A 24,655-nucleotide genomic window follows, 5' to 3' on the forward strand; every position below is an offset into this window, starting at 1 on the left:
TGCCCCAATGCGGCAACTTGTCTTAGATTTATACAGTTAAGTGTTACATATACATTAGGTTTCCCAATACGCCTATATATATGTATGACCTATCCCTGCACTTTGTATTAAAATTAGTCCCAAGAAGTCGTTTCCATAAACTTCTCCCATCTGTGCTTGCGCAGTGCCTCCTTGTGGTGGTCGTTGGGGGTCGTAAAGATGAAGGCTGATGGCTCCTCTTTGTCACCGCTAGTAACCACTTGTCCTTGCGCAGACTCGGCTCTTGCCCAAACTTCAGGGTCAGTTTCAGACAGTTCTTAAGACAGGTTCATAATTCTTATTGGGGATTGTCCATTGTAGGGGGCCACAGGACTTCTTGCTTCAACTAATTTGTACAATGGCTAACAGAAACATTAAGCAACATCTATTAATTCGATCCCCAGGACTATACAGCAATCTAGGTAATCATTAAGCAACGCTTTATCTACTAAGATTCCCTTAATTCCTTCTCTCATCACTACAAAAAAGACATTGAGGTGCTGGAGTGTGTCCAGAGAAGGGCAACAAAGCTGGTGAAGGGTCTGGAGAACAAGTCTTGCGAGGAGCGGCTGAGGGAACTGAGGTTGTTTAGTCTGGAGAAGAGAAGGCTGAGGAGAGACCTTATCACTCTCTACAACTACCTGAAAGGAGGTTGTAGTGAGATGGGGGTTGGTATCTTCTCCCAAGTTACAAGCAATAGGACAAGAGGAATTGGTCTCACGTTGCACCAGGGGAGGTTTAGATTGGACATTAGGAAAAATTGCTTTACTGAAAGAGTGGTCAAACACTGGAACAGGCTGTCCAGGGAAGTGGTTGAGTCACCATCCCTGGAGGTCTTTAGAAGACATGTAGATGTGGTGCTTAGGGACATGGTTTAGCGGTGGGCTTGGCAGTGCTGGGTTAATGGTTGGACCTGATGATCTTAAAGGTCTTTTCAAACCTAAATGATTCTATGATTCTTTGAAAAGTCTCAGGGGCATGGGGAGAAGAGATTAGTTTCAAAAGAGCAGAGCAGACTGTATGGATGTATAACCTGAGGTCTACCATTCCCCAGATGGGAGACAGATCACCATCTGTGAGCTGTTAGTGTTTTTCCATAGGAAGCCTCAGGCTAGACTCTCCTTTTTGCTCTGTGGGTCTTTGAAATTGTTTAGCGGGTGCTCTTGACCTCTGTTTTTCTATCCCTGGCCAAACACAGACGACATCCCCAGCAGGCTGGAGTTGCATCTCTGAGGCCACTAGAACACCCCGCTGTCCCTGAAGTACCTTCCTGAGGTTACATACATCTACTGCATTTCTCCCTGCTTCCTCTTCCTGTACCCCTTCTTAAGTTCATTACAGTCACACAGGTAAATCTGAGGGAGTGCTGTACTTAGTAATTACTAGTCAGATTATATGCAGTAATTTATCTCTTTTTTTGCTTGTTTCTGAAGGAAAAAATCTTGATTTCAGAATGCTGGGTATAATGTGCCCATAGAGGGTAAGTAAGGTAAGAGCACGTGAGCTGTGGCGCCTGTGCTTACAGGTGTTGATGGAACCAACAGGTCAGGTAATCGTTTGCAAATTGAGCAGGGTGTTGCACGTGGCAAGAAATGCACATCCTCTTGCAGCACTTCTTGCTGACTTACTGGTTTTTGTTTTCCCATCAGCACAATCGGCACATTGTCCTTGGTCACTGTTCACTGAAAGCCATTCCTGCAGATTAATGAGTAGCCCAACTGTAAAACTAAGGAAATCAGAAGCAGGTACAGCTGCAGCCAGACTGTGTCCATTTCCTGAGCAGCTTACACAATAGCATGTTTTAATATATCAGCTGGGCTCTTATGAGTGTCACCAAAGTAATTCAGCAAAGCCTTCACTGCGTCCCTGCTGCTGTGAATTCAAGAGCCACTCTCCCCTTTGCACCTACAGTGCTACTGAGAGCAGTGGGTTTGGAGGGCAGCCTCCCAGGGAGGTGGAAAGAGGGGACAGCTTCCAGCCAGGGCTTTTGCTTTCTTCCTGTGATATGCGAAAATGGTGGGGAGAAGCGTGACAAATGAAGACAGAAGCACTGCGAAGAGTGTGGTTTCAGCAGATGGGTGGTTTATTTTCAGTCTAGTGCTCTGACTGATTAAGGGGCGGGGCTCTGAGCTGGGAGGCTTGGCTAAGACATCAGCGCAGTGCACTTGCAGGAGCACTTCACATAACCGGCTTCCAGTGTGTCTGAAGGGACTTGTGGTATCAGCAACCTGACGGCTTTGCAGCTGACTGAATTCTTGGTGCAAGAAATCAGTGGTGGCAAGATTCGAAGCAGGCACAACAGTCAACATGAGCATAGCCGGCAAAGTAAGCAAAAGTTTATATTAGAAAAGTTTCTTTGCGGCAGCTGAATAATGCATTTTTAAATGCAGTTTCTTTGCAGGGACACTGTAAGTCCTGGTGGTGTAGCACAGATAAGAGTTTAGGAGGAAGCTGGTACAGGAGAGCTTCCTTTACTTGCAGGCCACTGTACTCTCTTAGGAAATGGTTGTTACACTCTTAAAGGCAATAATTTATTTATGCATCATAAGGTAACAGCACCAGAATTAGAATAACCTCCCCCCAGGGTCAGGAAACTATTTTTAATCTCTGATTGGACAGTTTAAAATATGATACAATGTAGTTGAGTGTTCAAATCAATGTATTTATCAGTTCTATCAGTTGCCATTCTGAAATCCCACAGTGGTTTTAATTTCCAAAAAACCCACATAGTTAATATTGTGTTCAATTTCAGAGTGTAATTGTGCTGGTGTTAGGACAGTCATTAAATTTGAATAGGCATATAACAAGTCTGGAGCTTAAGGTACTGAAGAACAAAATCAAGTATCCCGTGCAACGCAGTACTGAGCTGGGGCTGAAATGGATATTTATATCTTTGCTGGAAAGTAAGTGAAGTACAGATCTAGATTGATTCCACTGCTGAAGACAGTATATGTTGCTGCTTGCACTACCTGAGAGATGCTAACATAGAATCACGGAATCATGTTGGAAAAGACCTTCAAGATCATCGAGTCCAACTGTTAACCTAGCACTGCCAAGTCCACCAGTAAACCAAGTCTCTAAGTGTCACAGCACAGCCTTTCCCTCATCCACTAAGCAGGTCACCTTGTCATAGGAGAAGATCAGGTGGGTCAAGCAGGACCCGTCTTTCATCAACCCATGCTGACTGCGCCTGATCACCTGGTTGTCCTGTACGTGCTGCATGATGGCACTCAGGATGATCTGCTCCATGCACCTGGATGGACAGGAACCCAGAGATGGAAAATGACTGAAGACACGTACCTTGCTTGAATGTGCCTTAAGAAAGTTACCAGGATCATTTGCTGTTACTGCCAGCTGTCTTCACTATTCTAAAACCAAACAAAACAAGAGGCGAAAAAAAGTAAAACTCTCTTTTAACTCTGAGATACTGCAAGTGCAAAATTAACTGTAGTTCACTTGTAGGTAAATTCACCCCATTCAGTCCCCCACCCAGCCTTGGACTGAGCAAGGTAAGTGAAGTGTTGTGATGTAACTAACTGCTTGTTTTCACTGTGTTTATCTTGAAGTAATATGTGAGGAGACACCGTGCAGTTTACGTGACCAAGCAGCATAATCCTTATGGTTTGTAAAAGGGTGTGTTTCTACACCTACCCTCCCCCTGCTGCAGTAACTTGTAAGGCTGGTAGAACACACAAGCAGAGAAAAGCCCTGTGACTCCATGTAGTGCTTGCCTTAATAGATTAAATGGGCGATAGTGTGCTGTTGGTGCATTGGTGGGATCCTGTGGTAGTTGGTAAAAGTTCACAGGGACCCAGCCATCAGATCAATACAGAGTTAACCAATGTCTGCTTGTAGGAGAGATTTATCTGTTCTCAGCCACCCACAGTTCTTGGCTACCTTTGTTCTTCTAAACACTACGTGTGCTGTGCATGTGCAAGTTGTGAAATCATCCTTGTGCTCTGTGGGATACAGTGTAAATATATAAGCCCTTTTTTTTTTAAGTTTCCTGGAAAATGTGACCCTTTAAATGTGATCTTTGGCCTCAGCTGTGAATTTTTTACTAAGCACACTTGCATTTGACACATGAAACATTAAATTTAGTTCAAACCTCTCTTGAGTCTGTCTTTTTCAAAGCATTGTGCTCATTCTCACTTTGGGTCTGGCTGCTGAAAGTGCTAAAGAATTTTATTTCATATGTTTAATAGTTCCTAGTACTTATTTTCTTTGTTACCAGTTGACAATTTGTTGATAATTAGGCATTATTTCTCCTTCTACTTCAACACCTTTGATACTAAAAAGTTGCTTTATCTTTTTCCCCCTCCCCTGAGGACTTTGCAGCATGCTGCTGTTAACTTGTCCGAGTCACCCAGGATAAATGCATGTGCTAAACTTCTTGCATCATTGACTCGATTCACCTCCGTTTCCCTTTCAAGATAATGCCACCAGAGCGCTTGCAGTCAGTAGGACTTAATAGAGTGACTGAGGACTTAATAGTGTGTCAGCTGTGAGGATGACATGGAAAATCATATTCCTTCCAGGGCTTGGAGTTGTTTAAACCTCTGGGATAGGCAGTGACCACCAAGGAAGAACAGGAATGAATAAGTGGACAGAGAGGTTCCACTGCCTATGAATACACTAGGAGTGAGCTTGCAGGATGGAAACTGGGGCTAGTGTCTGTCTGAGGGCCTGGGATGAGGCGTGGACAACACTTTTCTCTCTTCTGAGTGCATTTTTCTCTCACTGGTGGATGATAAGAGGAGCCCAGAGGCCTGTCAGCACCTGGACAAAGCTTGTGGAGCTAATGGACAAACTTTAGCCTAACAGACAAAAAAAAGCTGTCCTGGGTATTGGGAGTAATCCCACCTGAGTTAAATATCCCTGTTGCGAGGCAAGGTACCTCAGCACAGATAATCTTGCATTAAAGGAACTGTTGCTTCTTCAAGATTACCTCTGCATAGCGCTACATCACTTTACATAGGTGTTCCCTCAGCCGTCACCTCATGGCTGAACTTGGGCTGTGATAAAACGTTTATAAACCTGCACAAGGCTCTGAATTCCATTTTTAGCAATTTTGTCAGTTCCTGACACAAGCAGTTCCAGGCAATACAGACTTTATCACAACCTGATATATGGCATCATTTAGCGTACCATCTCCAAGAAGACATGAGTATACGTCAGTAACCCAACATGGCAAAAATAATCTTCCAAGGAAGTTAGAAACAGAAAAGGAGCAATGAGGATGGATAAAGTATCCAGTTATCCTAGGAGACGTTGCTGAAAACTTCGTATGACAGAAATATGAACAAAGTCAGGCATGATCTTGGTGGGGGAAAAAAATGGGCTTACACTGTGCTTTGGTGTTGGTTTTCTTTGTTGTGTTTTGGGTTTGTTTTTTTTTTCCCTGTAGATTTCCCTCTCCTCTCCCAAATATGAGCAGAAACATAAGAATCTGTCTGTGTGGTGACTTGCACATGCAAGTGCCATTCCCTTTTTCTTTGCTTTGTTTGCAGGTTATTACATGCAAAGCAGCAGTAATGTGGGAAGCAAATAAACCATTTTCTATTGAGGAAGTGGAAGTTGCCCCACCAAAAGCACATGAAGTTCGCATAAAGGTACTAAAAGTAAAATTTGAAACAGCTATTACGACTTGCATTCTATCTTGCTGTTTATCAGAATTATTTCTATAGATTTGTAGAATCCAGTTGGAAAACATTCACTAGGTGAGTAGTTACTATTCAGTGAGCTCCTATGGAACATGCTTCAAGTCCTAAATTTCATCATGAGTTTCTTTAAAAAAAAAAACCACAAGTTTTTCAGGGTTGGGTTTTCTGTTTACTAAGACACACATGCTTCTAATAAGCTGAAAAAATTACAGTACGAGGCAAAAATCCAAATCTCCTTTAGCGTGGAGGAAGAAATTATCTTTTACTTTGTTTGAATCTGGGTAGGAAATAGCTCAGTAGGGTTGGGAGCTTCCTTTTTCAACTGGATATTGAGCATCTGTTACATTTCAGGAACTTTCTCAGTGGAATTCAGCAGCTGTTTTCATTCTAGAGCAGTTTCAGGTCTTACACAAGTGAGGAGAACCCCTCATGGGGTTGACAACTCCATTTGTCAGAATAAAAGTTGTACAGACATACTTGGATGTTTCAAAAGAAATACTGCTGTGCTACCTGCAAGAAAAGGCAAAATATGGTATAAAATAATGTGTAGCCTAAATTTTTCTATATATAACATATACATCTATTTGAAATATATAAATATTACATCATATCATTGTATGATACATATTTTATATAATATGTCTATTATAGATATGTGGAAATATAACCAAAATAGTAGGAATATAATATTCCTATGTTTATAAATAATGTGATAGTTAATGTATAGTTACATAATTTTGTAATATTTCTATAATATTATAGATTTTTTCTATTTATGCATTTATATATAAATATCAGGAATAATTTATTTTATTCTGTTCTTAATATGTAATTGTATTTCTAGAACATTGGTTCTGCCAGATAATCAATGAGACTCCATATAGAGCTCAGTAGTGCATAGCAAACATTCACAAAGAAGCCTTTCTTTGTAGATGAAAGACTAATACAGACCATGGAAATCATGAATCATGCAACCAAAAATGTTTTACCTGGAGATTTATTGTGTACATATGTGATTTTGGAGGGAAGAAAGTGAGTTCTCCAAATACTTGATCTCATTTCACTTCTTCATATGACATGACGTAGTTAAAGGCTGAAATAGTCTTGTCTGTCCTCTAAATCAGATCGTGGCCACAGGGATCTGTCGCTCTGATGATCACGTGGTAACTGGTGGACTGGTTATGCCTTTTCCAATAATTCTTGGGCATGAAGCAGCTGGTGTTGTGGAGAGCGTTGGGCAGGGAGTGACTTCGATCCAACCAGGTATAAAACAGCGGTGAACACAAACCCTGTGCTGAGTTCCCAGACTCTTGTTTAAGTCAAAGGTGATTACATGTGTGAGTACTGGTATTGGAAAGGAAAATGTTCTAACTTTGAGTTTTTTCAAGGAGACCTTAAAGGACACTAAGTGCTGTTTACATCTTTCTGTGTTCCCAATCTTGATTTATTTTCAGATTTTCTATTCCATTTCTTTTGGTTTTGGCAAAAAAATCCGCAGCTTGCTTTCCACCTACAAAGCACTTTTCCTGTCACGGGATTAAGAACACTGATTCTTTGCTATTGGTCATAGGAAACCAGGTATTAGCTGCAGGTTCTTTAAACACAGTTTACACAGCTAATCTCTCTCAACAATAAGGCAAAGCAAAGTACTAGACAACATGTCAAAGCACTTTCTTTGAATTCTCCTAACAGCTAAATAATCCATTGACTGCAGCAGACCAGAATTTAGATGTGTGTGTTCAATCACTTCACTTGAAGTGTGTCAGGGTACAACTGGGTGGCCCACCCTGCTACAGGCTTTGCTTGTGTGCAGCACCAGCGCAGGTGAGTCAGCAATGCTCACTGAGGGCCGGGTCGCTCCAGGGACACTTAGCGGGACCAGCCACTCCTCTCGCTGCACTCTCTTTGAACCACAGTCGGTAGATAGAGAAGTCAGTGGAAGATGCTGATTTTTGTCCAACTGCCACAAGATGAGACAGGCTTTCTTTACAGTACCTAAGTAGTTCACTCTTAACACCTCCATAGTTCTGGTGTCTTTGTTCATGCTGGCCACGAGTACAAAGTCTGTCCAAAGCAGGTCAGCAGGTACAATAAGAAAAAGTTTTATCGGAGATTTCTGCTTTAACCCCAAACAAATATATATACTGCAAATTTCAGTGATAGCTCTAACTGCTTTTTCTCTAATGTCTGGATACATAAATCACTCTGTTGTCTAATTCAGGCTGCCATTTTGTTTCCAGGTGAGCCGAAACAGCAGGCCTGAATACACAGACACACACAAAATCACGTTTCTCAGATGTTGCTTAATTTACACCTTCAAGTTCTAAAAAAAGGCACCAAGACATGCAAAGTTTCTTTAGCAGAATGATTACTAAGCCCATGTCACAATTCTAAGTTAACTGAGGGTCAGGATAGTGGGGCCATTTCATGTTCTGTAGGCATTTTCCATTTTTTTACCAGAAATCGGAGATTTCCCTTGACTTTCAATGTGCCAAGGATCAGCCACAGTTTAGAACTGCCAAATCACAAATTGATCTGTATTAGGGATTACCTGTTTAGAGATTATTAGGGATTTACCACACATTGGTGCTGTGTAAAATGTGTAGCAGTAAAAAAACTGCACTGGGAAGCTATGTGCTACTTTGTTATTCATATAATTGTGCTGGAGAATGAGAGATGTTGTCTTAGCTTGTATGTGTCACTGCTGCTCTGACAAATATTTTACCTACCTTTGTTCCAATGAAACAGTAATAGGACTGCAACTAGGAAAGAGACTCAAAGGGCCTGGCAAAATAATGCTTAATTTCCCATTCTTGGCATGCACAGTTTACAGCCCTGTTATCTTGGCACTCCAATCTGCTGTCCCAGTGGCTGTCCACTTTTATCTGTTTCTTTACCTGTGTATTACTGTCTTCCTTTTAACCAGAAGATGCAGTAAACTGCTGAATAAGTACTTTGGGAATGTTAGTAGCAAACACGGTTTTATGACATAGCTCAGACTCAGTTCTATGAAAGACACCAGGAGTTTTGCACATTGAAATTAGTTGTCATAACTTTGCCCTCCTGATGTCCCTTATAACAGAGAGAGATGGTTTGCCTTCCGCGGGCAGCAGAAGGAAATAAAACCAGCACTGCACTCCTAGTGCACATTTTCCTAGGGATTAAACACACTTGCTTCATGCTTTTACCCGCATGCTTCTTGTTTGTGTTTTTTAATCCTCTGACATTACTGTTCTATTTCTAGGAGACAAGGTTATTCCACTCTTCATTCCGCAGTGTGGGGAGTGCAGCAGTTGCTTAAGCACCAAGGGTAACCTGTGCAGTAAAAATGAGTGAGTTTTCCTGGGTTACCTACAACCTCTATTTGATTTTTATTTATACAAAACTGATCACATTCAACAGATTTCACTTGCCATTGTTTCTGGTCATCTTTCAAACAGCATTGGTTCAGCTGCTGGATTAATGCCTGATGGCACCACTAGATTCACCTGTAAAGGAAAAGCAATTCACCACTTTCTTGGTACAAGCACCTTCACTGAATACACAGTGGTGCATGAAACTGCTGTAGCCAAAATCGATTCTGCTGCTCCTCTGGAAAAAGTTTGTCTAATAGGCTGTGGATTTTCAACTGGTTATGGGGCTGCTGTGCAGACTGCCAAGGTAAGGATCGTGGTGGGTGTTTCTGGTATCACATGGTGTCTGTTCGGGATTATGTAGCCTGTGAGTGGGTTGTCAGCGTGGCAGCCAGGAGGTATAGACTCTGTTGAGTTCGGAGTGGAAAGAAGAAACTGGTTCTTCATCTACTTCAGTTTCTTTGTCTCTAAGGTACTCAGAAGGCTTCAGTTTAAAATCCAGTAAAAATACTTATTACCATCTACTAAGTTTTCTGTCATAGCTTTATCACCCCTTGAGAAATGTTAGAACAGAGCTGATTTGGTTTATTGTTAACTGAAGCCTAGGAATACATCTAAGCCTATGTATGCAACAGATAATTTGTAGCAACACATGAATGTGACTTTTTCAGCCGGCCCTGTCTCCAGTGGAGTGAGGCTACAGATCATAACACCACTGGAATATAAAGCATTAAAAAAAAAAAAAAAAAAAAAAAAAAAAAGTGTCTCTAAACCTGAAGCTGAGCCATGTAATGAAAACCTGGTCTCAGGAATTTATTTTAGGGACAATTTATCTCAGTCACATGTAGGATTCTAACAGTATAGGTGGCTACTGCACTAGTAGGTATGCACGTGCAAATTCCTTCTCAGCAGAAAATCTCTAAATTACAAGTGGCTTAAGTAAAAACATGTTGATAATAAGAAAACACGTTGTATGTTACCTAGGCTGTAACAGTATGACACGTTTATATGGTTCTTTTAGGTAGAACCAGGCTCCACCTGCGCCATCTTTGGCCTCGGAGGAGTTGGCCTCTCTGTTGTTATGGGCTGCAAGGCAGCTGGAGCTTCCCGCATCATTGCCGTTGACATCAATAGCGACAAATTTGCCAAGGCCAAGGAGCTGGGAGCCACCGACTGCGTCAACCCAAAAGATTTCAAGAAGCCTATTCATGAAGTGTTGATTGAAATGACTGGCCCTGGTGTGGACTATTCCTTTGAGGTCATTGGCCGTACCGAAACCATGGTATGCAACCAAAAGATGTGGTCAAATGAGGCATTAGCTTGTTAGCTCTCTCTTCACTAACCCACCAAGTGCCAAGCGGGAGGAACCGAGAGCCACTGGCAAAGTGTCAAGCTAACATTAAACCTGTAAAGTCCAGCTACCCACCACTGAGGTGCAGGGACAGAAGCACACTCAAAAACATAGGAGAGGGAACTTCAGTGTATTCCCTTGGCCTAACCAGGGTGGCTAAATTTCACATAGCCCGCAATCTACTTTCCAGCAGCGGCTCATCACTAATGATTAAGACAAAATGGGGAATAAGAACAAAGCTAGGACATAGCTAACCCATGACAGCAGATACAATGGTGTGAGCAGATACAATGGAAATTGTTTGATGTGCTTTCAGTCACAAAAAATTAATTGCAAGATGAGCCCTGAGAGGAGGAGAAGGAATTTGAATTTTTGTGTCCCAGCAGCAAATCATGTGTGACTCTGAGGTGTCCCTCTGTTTCAAATGCAGGCTGCAGCCTTGGCCTGTTGCCAATACAACTACGGAGTCAGTGTGATTGTGGGAGTGCCACCCGCTGCCCAAATGATCACTTTTGACCCCATGCTCCTCTTCACTGGTCGCACCTGGAAAGGGTCCATCTTTGGAGGTAAGGACTTGGAAATGTGTGACTTAACTGGCTTGGGGAACTTGTAAATTATCTTGAATGAAATAGGATATATCTCAATTCATTGCTTAGGTTGTCCTGTTGGAAGCAATATTGAAGCTATTTTGCTGCCAAAGAAGCACGAAGGGAATTAATTATGGGTACTGTTAGTTAATGGTGAGAGAAGGAGAGAGAAAAACAGAGAGGTGGGGAGGGGAGAAGAAGGGGGAGAGAAGGAGAGGCAGAGAAAGGAAGAGATAAAAGACAAAAAATAGAGAAGAGGGGAAAAAAGGAGAAAGAAGATAAGAGGGAAAAGGGAGAAAAAAGAAAGGGAGAGAAAGAGAGAAAGGTAGAAGAGAGAAAGAATAGGAGGGGGAGGGGAGGGAGGGAGGAGAAGAGATAAAAATAAAAAGAGATAAGGAGAAAGAAAAGGAAAAAGATAAGAGAAAAGGACAAAGAGAAAATGAGGAAAAGATAGAGAGGGGGGAGAGGGAGGGGGAGAAAAAGAGCAAGACCAAAAACGAGAATGAAAAGGATAGAAAGACAGAAAGAGAGGGAAAGAATAAGAGAGTGGAAGAGATGGAGAGTCAGGACATTAAAGGACATCAGGGGCTAAACCTTAGCTCAGCCTCTTGCCAGCTGCCATCAGTCACTTCCAGTTCTTTCTCTTTTCTGAGCTCTCCCCACAGCCCCACACTCAGCAAGCCCTAGCTCGCTCAAAACAAAGCTGAAGGCCACAGAAAACTTGTTTCCACAATAAGTTTTCTCACGCTGATGTAGTCAATAGACACTGAATAAAATAGCAGAGACAAATGAGGTTCTTCTGGAAGGGCATCCTACTATTTAAGACAGATTTGTCTAGTCCTGCTTGTAAGAAAGAGAGACACACATCCACCCCTGTCCCCCAGTTTTGACCAGGCAATCAAGTTTCCAGTTATCAACGTAGATGTTTCTTGGCTTTTGTATAATGTGTGATTTAGTGGACAACATATCAATAGACAAGTTGAAACAGTATTCAGTGTGGGGCAAAGTTTGGATTCTGTAAGGATTCAAATTTTTACTGGTCCTCTACCAGTAAAGCACTGAATTTGTCATATGTAGAATAGCTGCACTTCACCCCATGTTTCCTGCTGGCACTCATATGGTAAAAAGAGGTCAAGCCATGATGCAACATTTCATCACGATATTCTGCTATAGAAAATTCATGTAAAAATTTAAGCTGCTGTGGGTTTTATCTGTTTTCACAAGCATTTAATGTTCCATTATCCATTGTCTGTGGGTTTTTTTCAGGCTGGAAGAGTAAAGACGCAGTCCCTAAACTGGTTGCTGACTACATGAAGAAAAAATTTGTTCTGGATCCGTTAATAACCCACACACTTCCTTTCACTAAAATCAATGAAGGATTTGATCTGCTAAGGACAGGGAAGAGGTAAACATTGTATAATTGTAAAGGTTATATATAAATAACCTTAAGGAGCTGTATGGTAACACAAAGTAGAACTTCACAGCAGAGAACAGGGAAGGCAACCCATCATGCCCCTTAATCTCACCCAGTGTGTGTCCATGGGTGGCAGCTGTAGTAATAAAGAGAGCAAAGCTTTAGCTTTCAAAATGCAGCGGGCACTGTCTTTCCTTGCAGAGGAACTTTCAGATTCTAGTTTGAGCAAAGACGCTGGGTGGCAGAGGGAGAAAAGGCCACACACATGAGGAAGTCTCTGCCCACTACCCATTGGAAAAGAGCACACATCCAAGGGAGCCTGGGAATGCCAAGCTGTGGAGTGCCACAGGGGTTAGCTACATTGCATTCCAAGAAACGTTTTAGGATGAGGAGCAGGAACACAGAAATAGCCTATGTTTACTGAAGAGCAACTCACCATTCCTCTTGTGAGTTAGGGAACAGAGTCCCAGTGCAATTAGTCCTAAAGTCACTGGGTAGTTTACCTTGAAAGTCAAAGCTTTTCAGAAAGGAAAGTACTTGGTGTCTATATACATTGCAAACTCGGAATTTCTCTCTCATGCATTCCTCAAATATTGCGAGAGTTCAGCTCAGACTCTGTTTTCATAGGGTGTGGAAATCAGAACTATTGTTTGCCAGAGACATTTGACAAGATTCACCATAGGAATGATTGAAAATTCCCCTTGTCAGAAGCGGGAAATACATTTGTGTATCTTAGTATGTGTGGGGACTACCCTCAGCTGTTTATAACTTACACAGTCTGGAGAATTACATTCATGTTTTCTTTTCATTGTCATTTGCTAGCCATTATTTTAGGTGTTAGTTGCTCTAAACTTAAAAAGCATGTAACAGAAGATTTTCACCCTTGAGGTTTGTTTGCACGTTCTAACTATGGAGCATGCACTTCATGTTTTGACTGACCTTATTTTAGATGTGCTGTAAATGTTAGTTTTACATTTTAGTGTAACAAACAGGGGAGACTGGTAAGGACAGAGACACGACCAGCTTTGCTAAAACACTGACAGTCACACACCTGAAGACAGCGGCACGTTGCAGCTGACCACTTTTACTAAGTGAGACACTTCAGTGTTTCAGCCCAGAATAAGCTGTACCATTCAGAGGTTACCCTTAGAGCCACTTGTAACTGGAAAGATGTGTCTAAGTCCCCCTCCAAGGGCTTCCCAGGCTATATTTGGTGATTAATTGCCAGGAGCCCTGGGCTTTGTGAGCAAAGTCTTTGCAGTCTTGCCTGAAATTTTGTTCTCTGCACCTGCAGCAACGTTTGCACATCTGCTCTGTTGTTTTGCTGCAAGCAGGGGCTGGGGCAGGGAGGGAGTACCCTGGTTGACAGCACTAGCCTAGATTTTCAGAGAAAACAGTAGTGTTTTGCTGATGTTAGCCCAGGGGCTTTTCTACAGTCACTAACTTGTCATTTTATATTGCAGTATTCGCAGTGTTCTGGTGTTTTAGGGTTCCCAACTGTTACACAGCAGATGGCTCTGCATCAGTTCAAACTTCATTATCCTCCAATACAACTCATACGAAATACAAACCAAGACAATTCTGAAAGGTCTACCACCACTACCTTTGACTAAAAGGATCAAGCTCAAACCCAAGACTCCAAGCACAGTGTTTATAAACGAAATAATCTTTTTCCTCCTCCCTCTTTCTCCTGATTCTTGCTTTAAATCCTCTGTATTACGCTGCAATTTTCTTTTAATAGCCAGTTATGAATGACCTGTGTGCTGCTGCCACAGGTGTTATGAAATACCTGGATTTTTTTAAATGGCTTTTAATATACGATCTTTTAATAAAAGAAAAATGAAGGGAACTGTTTCTTTGGGCCTTCTTAACACCGCAAGCTTAACAGATTTGTGCATGCAGCTCACAGTAAAACACTAGGTCAGAGCTATGTATCCATCATGAGTGATTTTAGCATTCCATTACCTGATAGGCAAGGAAATTTGAGAGACTAAAATTTATGGTGGCCATGTATTTGAATTAATAATTTCAGTAAATTATATTTAAGTGAATCATAGTCTTAGGTACTGGAGAACATCTCACCACTGGATATTTTACCAAATTCACACCTCCAAGTATTTTATATAAAACTGCTGTGGTGGTGTTCCATGTTGTGGTTTGGGCTTTTTTTACCTTTGCACCTCTTTCTCAGGGATGTTTTAGTTGTTTTATCAGTATGGTTTTAGATCTTCGGCCAATTTGTACAAGTGCATCTGATGCCTGGGAAACAATATCAAGAAATATGAATGTGCATCAAGTATAGTTAATTTGTTTCCACTAAATAACGGGGAGGTTTCTTAACCTTTAAGCATGAATACAGAGTAAACGAGAAGAAACAGATGACTGGTAACAGTTTGCAGGAAAACTAATATAAAGCATCTTACTGCTTTGCGTGCTTGTAACGTGGAAGCAGGAACAGAGGCTATTTCTATCTTGACAAATATAGTTAACATTGACCTATCTTTTGAAAGTACTGATCAGACCTTGCAGGCACTCACATGCATGGTAGCTGGGTGGAAGAGCCCGTGAAGTAAGAGGACTGTGTGCTAATGATGACTTAATTGCTTGTGTCAGCAGAAAGTGTCCTTGAACAGCCCAGCTAGGTTAATGATTTGAGGATAAGTTTACCAAGAGATTAGACTTTAACAGAAGATCCTTAAACACCTGTGTGTATAATAAACTCAGTTTCCACAGCAACTAAGACCCAAGCTTCAGTCATTTGTTTCTTTGGGGTTACCTGTGCAGTCAAGTCTGAAGATTTTTTTTCTGGACCGTAAAAAAATTCTTTTCAGGTGCAGTTCGATTGAAGAACTTGCAAGGCAGGTTCTGTGTGAACCAACAGTGTGAACTGGATCACTATTCAAAATAGAAGGAGAGGGGGCTTAATTCCACTTAATTGATCTCATCTGTGGTAACATGGATTCAGCAGGAACAAGAGCATAACAATATCTCAATTCTCAGAGTATTCTCACAAAATATTTCCTGTGGAGGCCAAGCTAGCTTATTGTACCAGCTAAGGTGTGTTTAACTCATGACTTAAACAGAAGCCAAAGAAGGCCTGTTTAAGCCAAGCTTGTGAGGACAGAAAGGAGGAGTATGGAGAGGAAGTATCCTCCATGTGCCAGATACATGTTTTTTCCGAAGGCATTCCCTATTGCATGAAGGTTAGAGTATGTAACACCAGTCTCAAGAGTAGAATAAAAAAAAAAAAAAAAAAAAAGACCTAAGGAATAAAGTACAACAAACCTCCTTGCTTCTCTCCTCTTCAGGATTCTGCAAAACCCATTCCTCTTGTAATCTGCCAAGCATAGTAAACACCTGCTGTTGATATCTCTATCAGGATAGTTGCTTGGGTCCAAGACAATAAACTCGTGAAATCATTCTTATTAGGAACATTTTACAAGGCAGCCATCTAGTTCTATGTTCACATGGAGGAATGAAGAGGCTTCTGACTGGGGAATGACAAATAGTTCATACTTTCCTAGAGTATTTCTCCCTGCAGATCCCCATCCACACTCAGCTGAAGATTAATTTATTTCTGTGATTGTGCAGCTCTGGACAGCACTTTCTGACACGGCTCTCTGCCTCTGAGGTACTCAAGGCTGGCTCAGGACCACATGCAGCGGCTCTGTGTGCGCCTCCATTTAGGAGCTTTCCTGTGAACGAGCAGGGTCCACGCTCCCCATTAGAGCACAATCTGTCCATTAGCACATGACAACACTACAAAAAATCCACTAAAAGTAATGAAAACCCCAATAATTTACCAAGAGACCAACTCTTTGTCTGACAAAGCACAAATGGTGTTTCCTCAGATGTTAAACTAGGCCAGTGTTTACAGAACATCACTTGGCCTCGCCCACAGCTGAGCACGCCCCTGTTTCTGCTCTCCCACCACATCCTACCCACCCAGCAGCTCCCCCAGGAAACAGCACAGGACAGTCATGCAGACACACACGCTCTGCCCCTCCGCTGGAAGTGACGGTAGGATGACCGTCCCTGACAGCGCACCAAAGGCAAACATTCCCATGCAGCACAATGCTCTCTCTTGCTTCCAGGTTATCAGGTGCAGACTACCTGATAATAAAAAACACTTGCTACACAGATTATTGGGAGTTGACACGTCAATGTTTCATTCAAGATCTGTCACATCTTAGCCTGCTCAGGACAAGTGAAATGAATTTTTTTTCTCTTGCTAAATACATGAATCATACCACAAATCAAGACAGATTTTTTTTTTTTTTTAATGCAGCAGCAGATCAGGCTGAATATTGAAAACCTTAAAAACTCTATTCAAAAACTCCTTCTTCCTGGGAAATTACAAAACACCAGTATTCACAGTCTGATGGAGGCTACCACAGGTGTGCAAAGAAACCTATGAAAAAGAAGAACTTTCCTGGGAAAAACTCCTAAAAGTACCTTAGCACCAGAAACACAGATCAAAATGATCCACAACTCCATGTCCGCTCTAGTGCCGGCTGCTCACTTCCATGAAGGAGCACAGCAGCACCTGGACATCATCACACAGAGGCTGGGCTTGACCAGCAAAGCTGGGGAACCAGCTGCCCAGCAGTGCTTCCATGTGGCTGGAGCCACTGTCACACCACAGGGCCACCATGCCCCAGGCAATAACCCAGCCAGCTGCTGGGGCAGGGTAGCGTTGCTGGTCTGCATCAACGAAGCTGGAGATGGGTCCAGGGGGGTTGAGAGCTGGGAGTTTGGCCAGCCAACAGCAAGTGCTGTTGCTGCTGCTGCCACCCTTCACCCCTGGCTCATGAAACACGGCTGGGACACGCGGTAGCGAGCACCAACACACATCTCTCCTGGCAGTCCCCTGAACACATACACCTGGGGCTGGCATCTTCCCAAGTGCAGAAGCAGTTCCCAAACCTGAGGGTCACACACAAGGTGCTCATCTTAGCCTGGTTCTCCAGCAAGGTCCTGCTAATCCAAGCTCCTATAAATCACCTCGCCCAATGCCTCAGCAGAAACAGATTTGTGAGAACCAGAAGAGACCAGGCAGTGAACGCCCTTGCAAACCTGGTTACACACAAGTGAAACAAACGGGTCCTTGGAAAAGCCCCCTGTCCCCACACATCCTCCCCTTACGACCCCGAGGAAGACAGCTGCAACACCACAGACAGTTAAGCTCCACTCCGAAAGGGCATGCGTGTTTGTCCACCAGACCATGTTTTCCCTGTCCTTTTTTTCTGTTTTTAATTTTTAATCCTTTCACAAACACCTTGGCATGAACCGCTGCCAGGTCAAATGCTACCCCTTGGTAAGAACAGGACGCCGAGGAAGCCCCAGCGGTGCCACCAGTCTCCTCCCTCCACACCTGCAGGAAGCAACCAGGGAGGAAAAATCTCACTGAGCCTCCTGTGCTGTTCAGCCAGGAAGGGCAGGGCATGGCCCGACAGCAGAGCCACCAATAAAAGCCTCCCCGGAGGACTTCTGCCTGCTCCCTGCTGAGCGGGACTGCTGCCCATCACCATCTCCCTGCCTGTACCCAGCTCCTACCCTCACCACTCGCTGTGCTCCTCAGCGTCCGGCTCTGGACACAGATTCAACACAGCTCCCCGCTCTCCGGTGACTGTCCCACACCAGGACTCCCTCCACGCTCCCTGCCTCCTCCTTCAGCTGCCCAGCAGTGCTCCGGCTCCACGGCTCAGCCCTCTCACAGTACGGGGCTTCGGTCAGATGAGCAGTAGCTTCCCTCCAGCCTGCTGCAGCAACGGCAACAGCTCTGCTAAGACCACATGGCCACTTCTGGAAAAGTAAGGACAATGCGTTTCCCCTCTTCCTTTCCGAGGTGCCCTGCTCTTCGGGAAATACTCTGAAAATGCCTCAGCCTCCGCATCCTCTTTCCTCTGACCTGACTCCCCCCCAACTCACTCGCACCCCTTTGAATCACACAAGCTTCTGCTTTCATACCACTGCACATGTCGGTATTTGCGTTAGGTACTGCGTTCCTCTCCTGTTCTGCCCAGCAGTTCAGGAATGTAAAGACCGAATTGTACCACTCTGGAAAACATCCCCCTGCTCAGCCTGACTCTGCTCTCCCGCTTTGGCAGGGAAACACACGGCTCTTCAGAGGTGCAGCCTTGCAGCCACTCATCGCCTGCATTCGAACTTTTCCCTCGCAAAAGCCCTTACAAGCCGAAGGCTCAGTTTTGCTGAGCATCAAAACAGCTCGGGGGGGAGTGACTGGCTCAGTGTTTGGGAGATGCCACACACAAATCATCCCTTTGGCAAGGGAGAAAATTACCCAGTTGCCAGCCAGACAGGGGCCAGAGCTGTCTTCACCTCCCCCTTAGCACAGAGCAGCCAAAGGCCGGGCAGGGCATCAGCACAGAGTGCTGTTGGGAGGATACCCACCTCAGCAGGGTCTGCAGCATCCCCTGGGCTGCAGCTCCTCAGCCGTGCTGCCCCAGGTCACCCCACGAGCCCCGTCCTGCACACACAAGGCAGGCAGCTTTTTCCACGTCCGTGCTCCCAGGAAAAACACGAGCCTTACCCTCTGTGGACTGGTCACTTCATCTTTACATTTCACACAAGGCCAGTGTTTACAGAACATCACTTGGCCTCGCCCACAGCTGAGCACACCCCTGTTTCTGGTCTCCCACCACATCCTACCCACCCAGCAGGTCCCCCAGGAAACAGCACAGGACAGTCATGCAGACACACACGCTCTGCCCCTCCACTGGAGGTGACGGTAGGATGACCGTCCCCGACAGCGCACCAAAGGCAAACATTCCCATGCAGCACAATGCTCTCTCTTGCTTCCAGGTTATCAGGTGCAGAGCTGCTGTTGCCTGGGCCGTGGGCAAACCACTCTCTGTCGAGGAGGTGGAGGTTGCACCACCAAAGGCAGGTGAAGTCCGTATCAAGGTAAAAACACATCTCAATACCTTTTTTTCCTCCCTTGTGGGAATTGCTCTTCTTACGGCTACACCTTGAATAGGCCTGTCAAGGATCGGTGTTTGCCCATAGGCCTTAACTCCCCAGAGAAGAGCTCTCTCTGTGAAAAGTCCTTCCACAAATGGAGTTAAAACAGAGGCCAGACCATTTCTCAAGCTCAGCATCTACTCTTTCCTCTCCAAACAGATTGTGGCCACAGGCATCTGTCGCACAGATGACCACCTTTTGGAAGGCTGCTTTCCTAGCGCGGATTTCCCAGTTATCCCAGGCCACGAAGGAGCTGGGATTGTGGAAAGCGTTGGAGAAGGAGTGACCTCTGTGAAACCAGGTAAGACACACACACATACACACACAAACACACACCCAGGAGTCAGGTCTCAAAGCGGACGAGGCTGCCCTGAGCTCAGAAATTACCCCCTGCTCCTGCATCACTGGCTCAAAACCCCAGGGCACACTCACTGCACCCCACTGTCACATGCACTTTCCTGGCCTATTCCCTGTACACACGAGTGGGGCTCTGAGGGTTTCCTTCTGACAGAGGTCACAGAGGGCTTGTGGTAGGTTGCTGCCATCGGAAACCAGAGGGGTTCCAACAGGCAGCACCCTCGGGGCCTGCCAGGAGGCACCTAACACGGATCCACTTTGTTGCAGGAGACAAAGTCATCCCCCTTTGCCTTCCACATTGTGGGGAATGCAACTTCTGCCTGAATCCTGAATCCAACTACTGCCTGAAGTCCCAGTGAGTTTGCTTTGCCTTCCCCTATACTCAAATGGGGCTGGCTGTCTCTCCACAAGTCTGACAGCCTCACGGGTGCTTTACTTGGTGAAAAACAAATGCTTGTGCCTCCCAACAGCATCTCCGAACCACAAAACCTGCTGCCTGACAAGACCAGCCGGTTCACTTGCAAAGGGAAGCAGATCCACCACTTCCTGTGGGTCAGCACCTTTGCAGAATACACCGTGGTCCCAGAGTACGCTGTTGCCAAGATTGATGCTGCTGCACCTCTGGACAAAGTCTGCTTGCTCGGCTGTGGGTTCTCCACAGGCTATGGGGCTGCCATCAACACCGCGAAGGTTGGTATTCAGGCGTGTCGAGCACAAGCACCCCGCAGCTGCCCTCCCACCCTCCATGACCCTGTGCCACAGAAACCTCCTCTTCATGCCGGAGACTCACAGGAACCCACGTTGTGCAGGTAAAACCAGGCTCCACCTGCGCCGTCTTTGGCCTCGGAGGAGTTGGCCTCTCTGTTGTCATGGGCTGCAAGGCAGCTGGAGCTTCCCGCATCATTGCCGTTGACATCAACAAGGACAAGTTTGCCAAGGCCAAGGAGCTGGGAGCCACCGACTGCGTCAGTCCTCGAGACTTCAAGAAGCCCATCCAGGAGGTGCTCACAGACATGACCGGCCATGGCGTGGACTACTCCTTTGAGGCCATCGGGCACACGGATACCATGGTAGGTGCCATTTCAGCATGCGTCCTCCCGCCCAGCTCATTCACGGGCTCCCATCAGGAAAAAATTTGCCCCAGCGGGAACTTCCCTGCCTGCTGCCTGCACTGGTGGGCACATCTTTGCTCAGGAAGGCGGTCTCTTGGCTTTGCGAGAAAACAAGGTACAAGCTTCAAAACAGGCACTGAGCTCTCCATGTCTGTGCACAAGGGAGTATGCATTTCCAGATTACCAGGGAGGGGCAGATGACTGCACAGAAAGAATGCTTTTCTGACAAACTCATCAGCACCTTCTCTAATTCACATGCCTGTCCCATCAGACTGCTGCCCTGGCTTCCTGCAACTTGAACACTGGTGTCTGCGTGATGGTTGGGGAACTGCCTTCTGGTTCAGTGATTCCCATGGATCCTATGCTTCTGCTGTCTGGGCGTACGTGGAAGGGGACTCTGCTTGGAGGTATGAAACTTAGGAAAACATTTTAGACATTTCCATCTTTTCCTTTCATGGTGATTTCCAAATGTCTGTTGAATAGGTACTATCAGGGCGTACAAACAACTCTCCCCTTGAAAATTATTTTTCCTATTTGAGCAATGTCCTCAGCTGTAGGACAAAAGACACTTTTCCTCATAGTCATTTTTCACTAATCTCTTGGTGACAAAGAGTATTTCAAGCTCAGCTATGTCACAGGAAGCCCCTTTCGGAGGGTTTTACAGAAAAACACAGCTAAAGAGGAGTACTGCATTTCCACTATATATATTGGTATGAAACGTGCTAATAAACCTGTAACTGTTTCATTCAGTTCAACACACACAACTGCCTATGCTAACCCACTCTCATCCCAAGGACATGAAAATTGCTTACAAGATAAAGGCATCAGTACCGGTCGCTCAGTCCTGACCCACACAGCAACACCACATAACCAAGAAAGCACTTCTCCAGTTACTCACTGCAGGTGTTTTCTCCCCTTTCTAGGTTGGAAAGTGAGAGATACTATCCCCAAATTAGTTTCCAGCTATTTGGAGAAGAAATTCAACTCAGACTTACTGATCACGCACACGCTGCCAATTGCTAAAGTGAACGAGGGGTTTGAGTTGTTACGTGCAGGAAAAAGGTGAGACCCTGACTAGCAGGAGCAAGGCACAGCAAAGGCCACCTCCACCTACAATTCAAACAGCCCGAGGCAGGCAGAGCGTGTAAAAAAGCATCCAAGCCTTTTGAGGAAGCAGGGACCAGAGCCGTGTGTTGGGAGGATCGGCCATAACCCAGAGGGAAGAGCCCACACTCAACACAGGGAACCCTCCTGCTCACGGCTCAGCTCAGCAGAGATCCTGCAGCCCCCAGCACTGTGCTGAAGCCAGCACAGGCCCTCAGACACCACGTCTCAGGGCACTGCTTGAAAGCACAAGATGGGCGATGGAGAATGACAAGCAAGGGGCGACAACAGCATAAGAGCCAAAGAAAGAACATACCTTACAGCAGCAGCACAAGAGATTTGGGGAGGGACAAGGTGCCTTAGCTCCTGAGGGCTCCCTTCGGCAGGGTTTTGAAGGCTGCTCTGTTGCTGCCCATCTCTTGCAGCTGAGTTAGGAAGAGGCTGGATGAGAAAGGCAGCGGCCAGCTCTCAGGCACACCTGCCCGCCCTGCTGCCTGCTCCTGAACTGCAGCACCTGTAACTCCTCCCTTCCTTCCCCCTTTTCAGCATTCGCAGTGTCCTGCTCTTTTGAAGGACACAGCCGTAGGAGGCCGAGCAGAGGGGCCAGCGCAGCAGATGCTCTCCTGGCACAGGCCCTTCTTGCCCAGCACCTGCTCTGCGAGGCACAAGGAGAAGAGAACAAGGAACTTGCCAACACTGGTGCCGCTGCCAGCAATCCCGTGCCCAGCTGAGAACCAGGAGGACGCCCCTCCCAAGAAAACACTTTTACAAATAAAAGGTTTCAGTCAAACTCATCCCATGCAGTGCACTCAATCAAAAGAGGTCCTCTGGGGCAGGAGGGGTTCTTCTTCATGCCATGGGCACTTCCATCACACTCCTTATCTCAGCAGTGAGCAACTGCCTTTGCCCCCTCCACCGCTCCTGCTTCCCACCTTCACCCACCTTACACACGCCCACGTGTCTCTGCCCCCATCTCAGCTGGGTGAATACTGCAACCTCATCCAAAGTACGGCAGGGAATGACAGCTGCTGCTGTTCTCTGGTCTCCTCACAGGACCACAATGTGTTTTGCTACATGAGGTTTTCCTCAGGTAAAACCTGTCACTCCAGCCCACATGAGGTTTTCTTATCACATTACTGTGGTCCTATTGTCTCCTCATTTTCCCTTCTTCAATTTGTATTTGTCCTTTTTAGATCCTCTCGCCTCCTGAGCTTAGTCTGATGGCTTTTCTCCTGATCTAGTATCTAGTTCTCCTGATAACAACCTCAGAGAAATTTACAGATTGGAAATGGGGAGAGAAATTACAAGTGCATTTATGTCCCATGATACGTAAATGTGGGTGCTAGATGTACTATACCTAGACTTTCAGAAAGTAAAAAGCAAAATTCCTCCTTACTTTGAAGGAGTGTAATGCTATAGGAGCTGCCAGGATCACAACTGGTTTGGCAACTAAGTTTGTTCAATGCACAAAAGGAAATGGAAGGATATGATCTGTATGTGTCCCTTCCAACTTGAGATAATCTGGGATTCTACGATTCCATGATATCATGGACTCAAAATTAGCAATTGCTGTAAGATTCCTATTCTCTATCTTAACACATTTTTTTCCCTCAGCCATCCTCCTTCACTAGGGTGAACAGAACCAATTTTACATGTTTAATAGACCTCTATCAATATTTTTGTTATATCTCTTCAATGTATAATAAATCAGGGTGGATCTAACTCTCACATTCCTTACCTCATTTGACTCTTCCCCCTTCCATTTTGTATGAGGTATACAACATTTTTGTCCTAATGGAAATTAAAGCAACAGGGCACCTTGAAGAATAGTGAATTATCAATCTTGCTAATAAACGCAAAGCCATACCTGCTAGGATATAATCTAGTTTGTTCTTCATGGTAGATATGCAAAGATTGTCTCTAAAACTGGTGCCTGGTTACACTGAAGACAAAAATTTAACACCGAGGTATTAATAAAGGCATTGATATCTGCCTTTGTCTTTTAATTAAAAATTATTGAAGGGTTTGAACTACAGCAGGCAGGGGAAAGATATGATTTGTACTTAGCCCTCATAAGTGCATTTCATTGTCTATTCCACAAAGTTATTTCTGTCGAATATTCTTCCCTTTTTCCATCATAAATTCCAAACAAACATAATACACAAAGGGGGCCAGAACAGTGACTATCAAGATCAAGACAAAGACCTTGAGGCCTGTGTCTATCTTTACAAATATCTGACCTAGCAGATCAGTTATTAAAACTTGTCTGATATCTGAATACATATAGCAAGCCAGGTTATGAAATATCGTTGAACGCAGTATCTGTCGTTAAAATGTTAATCATTAAATCCATGCCTACTGACATACAAATTTGATTTTATTTTCCCTCTATTAATTTGATAAGAAAAAAACAATCCTCGTTTCTTAAGGTATACACAAAGCTGCACAGAAACAGGATCTCAGTATCAACTCCCCCCATATTCACTTAGATTTCAAATATTTTACAGAGATGCCAGCTACGCATGGCACTTCACAACTGCAAGCAAGGTAGTCAGCAATTCTGAAATCTAGGTTGTCTTCACATCAATGTTGGGTTTGCAAGTTTGATGGAGGAGAGCATCACATGGATGTTTTAAGGAAAAATAATATTACACATTTGAAAGACCTTTTTACGGCTATTTTGTAGGCTGTAAGCTCAACAGCAGACTGGGC

General features: G+C 44.6%; 2 protein-coding genes across 2 annotated transcripts; both read left to right on the forward strand.

Moving 5' to 3' along the window:
- The first annotated feature begins 2,325 nt into the window (after window positions 1-2,325).
- Window positions 2,326-13,874, forward strand: LOC104342753 (alcohol dehydrogenase 1). Its single transcript, XM_009946440.2, has 9 exons — window positions 2,326-2,343; window positions 5,529-5,630; window positions 6,806-6,944; window positions 8,926-9,013; window positions 9,122-9,341; window positions 10,056-10,316; window positions 10,816-10,951; window positions 12,239-12,377; window positions 13,850-13,874. Exons 1-9 carry the CDS (start codon window positions 2,326-2,328, stop codon window positions 13,872-13,874), a joined length of 1,128 nt encoding a protein of 375 aa, XP_009944742.1.
- Window positions 13,875-18,181: 4,307 nt separating this feature from the next.
- Window positions 18,182-22,514, forward strand: LOC104342752 (alcohol dehydrogenase 1). The gene is made up of 9 exons (XM_009946439.2): window positions 18,182-18,199; window positions 19,212-19,313; window positions 19,530-19,671; window positions 19,995-20,082; window positions 20,198-20,417; window positions 20,537-20,797; window positions 21,111-21,246; window positions 21,763-21,901; window positions 22,490-22,514. The coding sequence occupies exons 1-9, from the start codon at window positions 18,182-18,184 to the stop codon at window positions 22,512-22,514; spliced, it is 1,131 nt and encodes a 376-aa protein (XP_009944741.1).
- Window positions 22,515-24,655: the final 2,141 nt, after the last annotated feature.

This window comes from Leptosomus discolor, chromosome 4 (genome assembly GCF_034619465.1).
Source record: "Leptosomus discolor isolate bLepDis1 chromosome 4, bLepDis1.hap2, whole genome shotgun sequence".
NCBI lineage: Eukaryota > Metazoa > Chordata > Aves > Leptosomiformes > Leptosomidae > Leptosomus > Leptosomus discolor.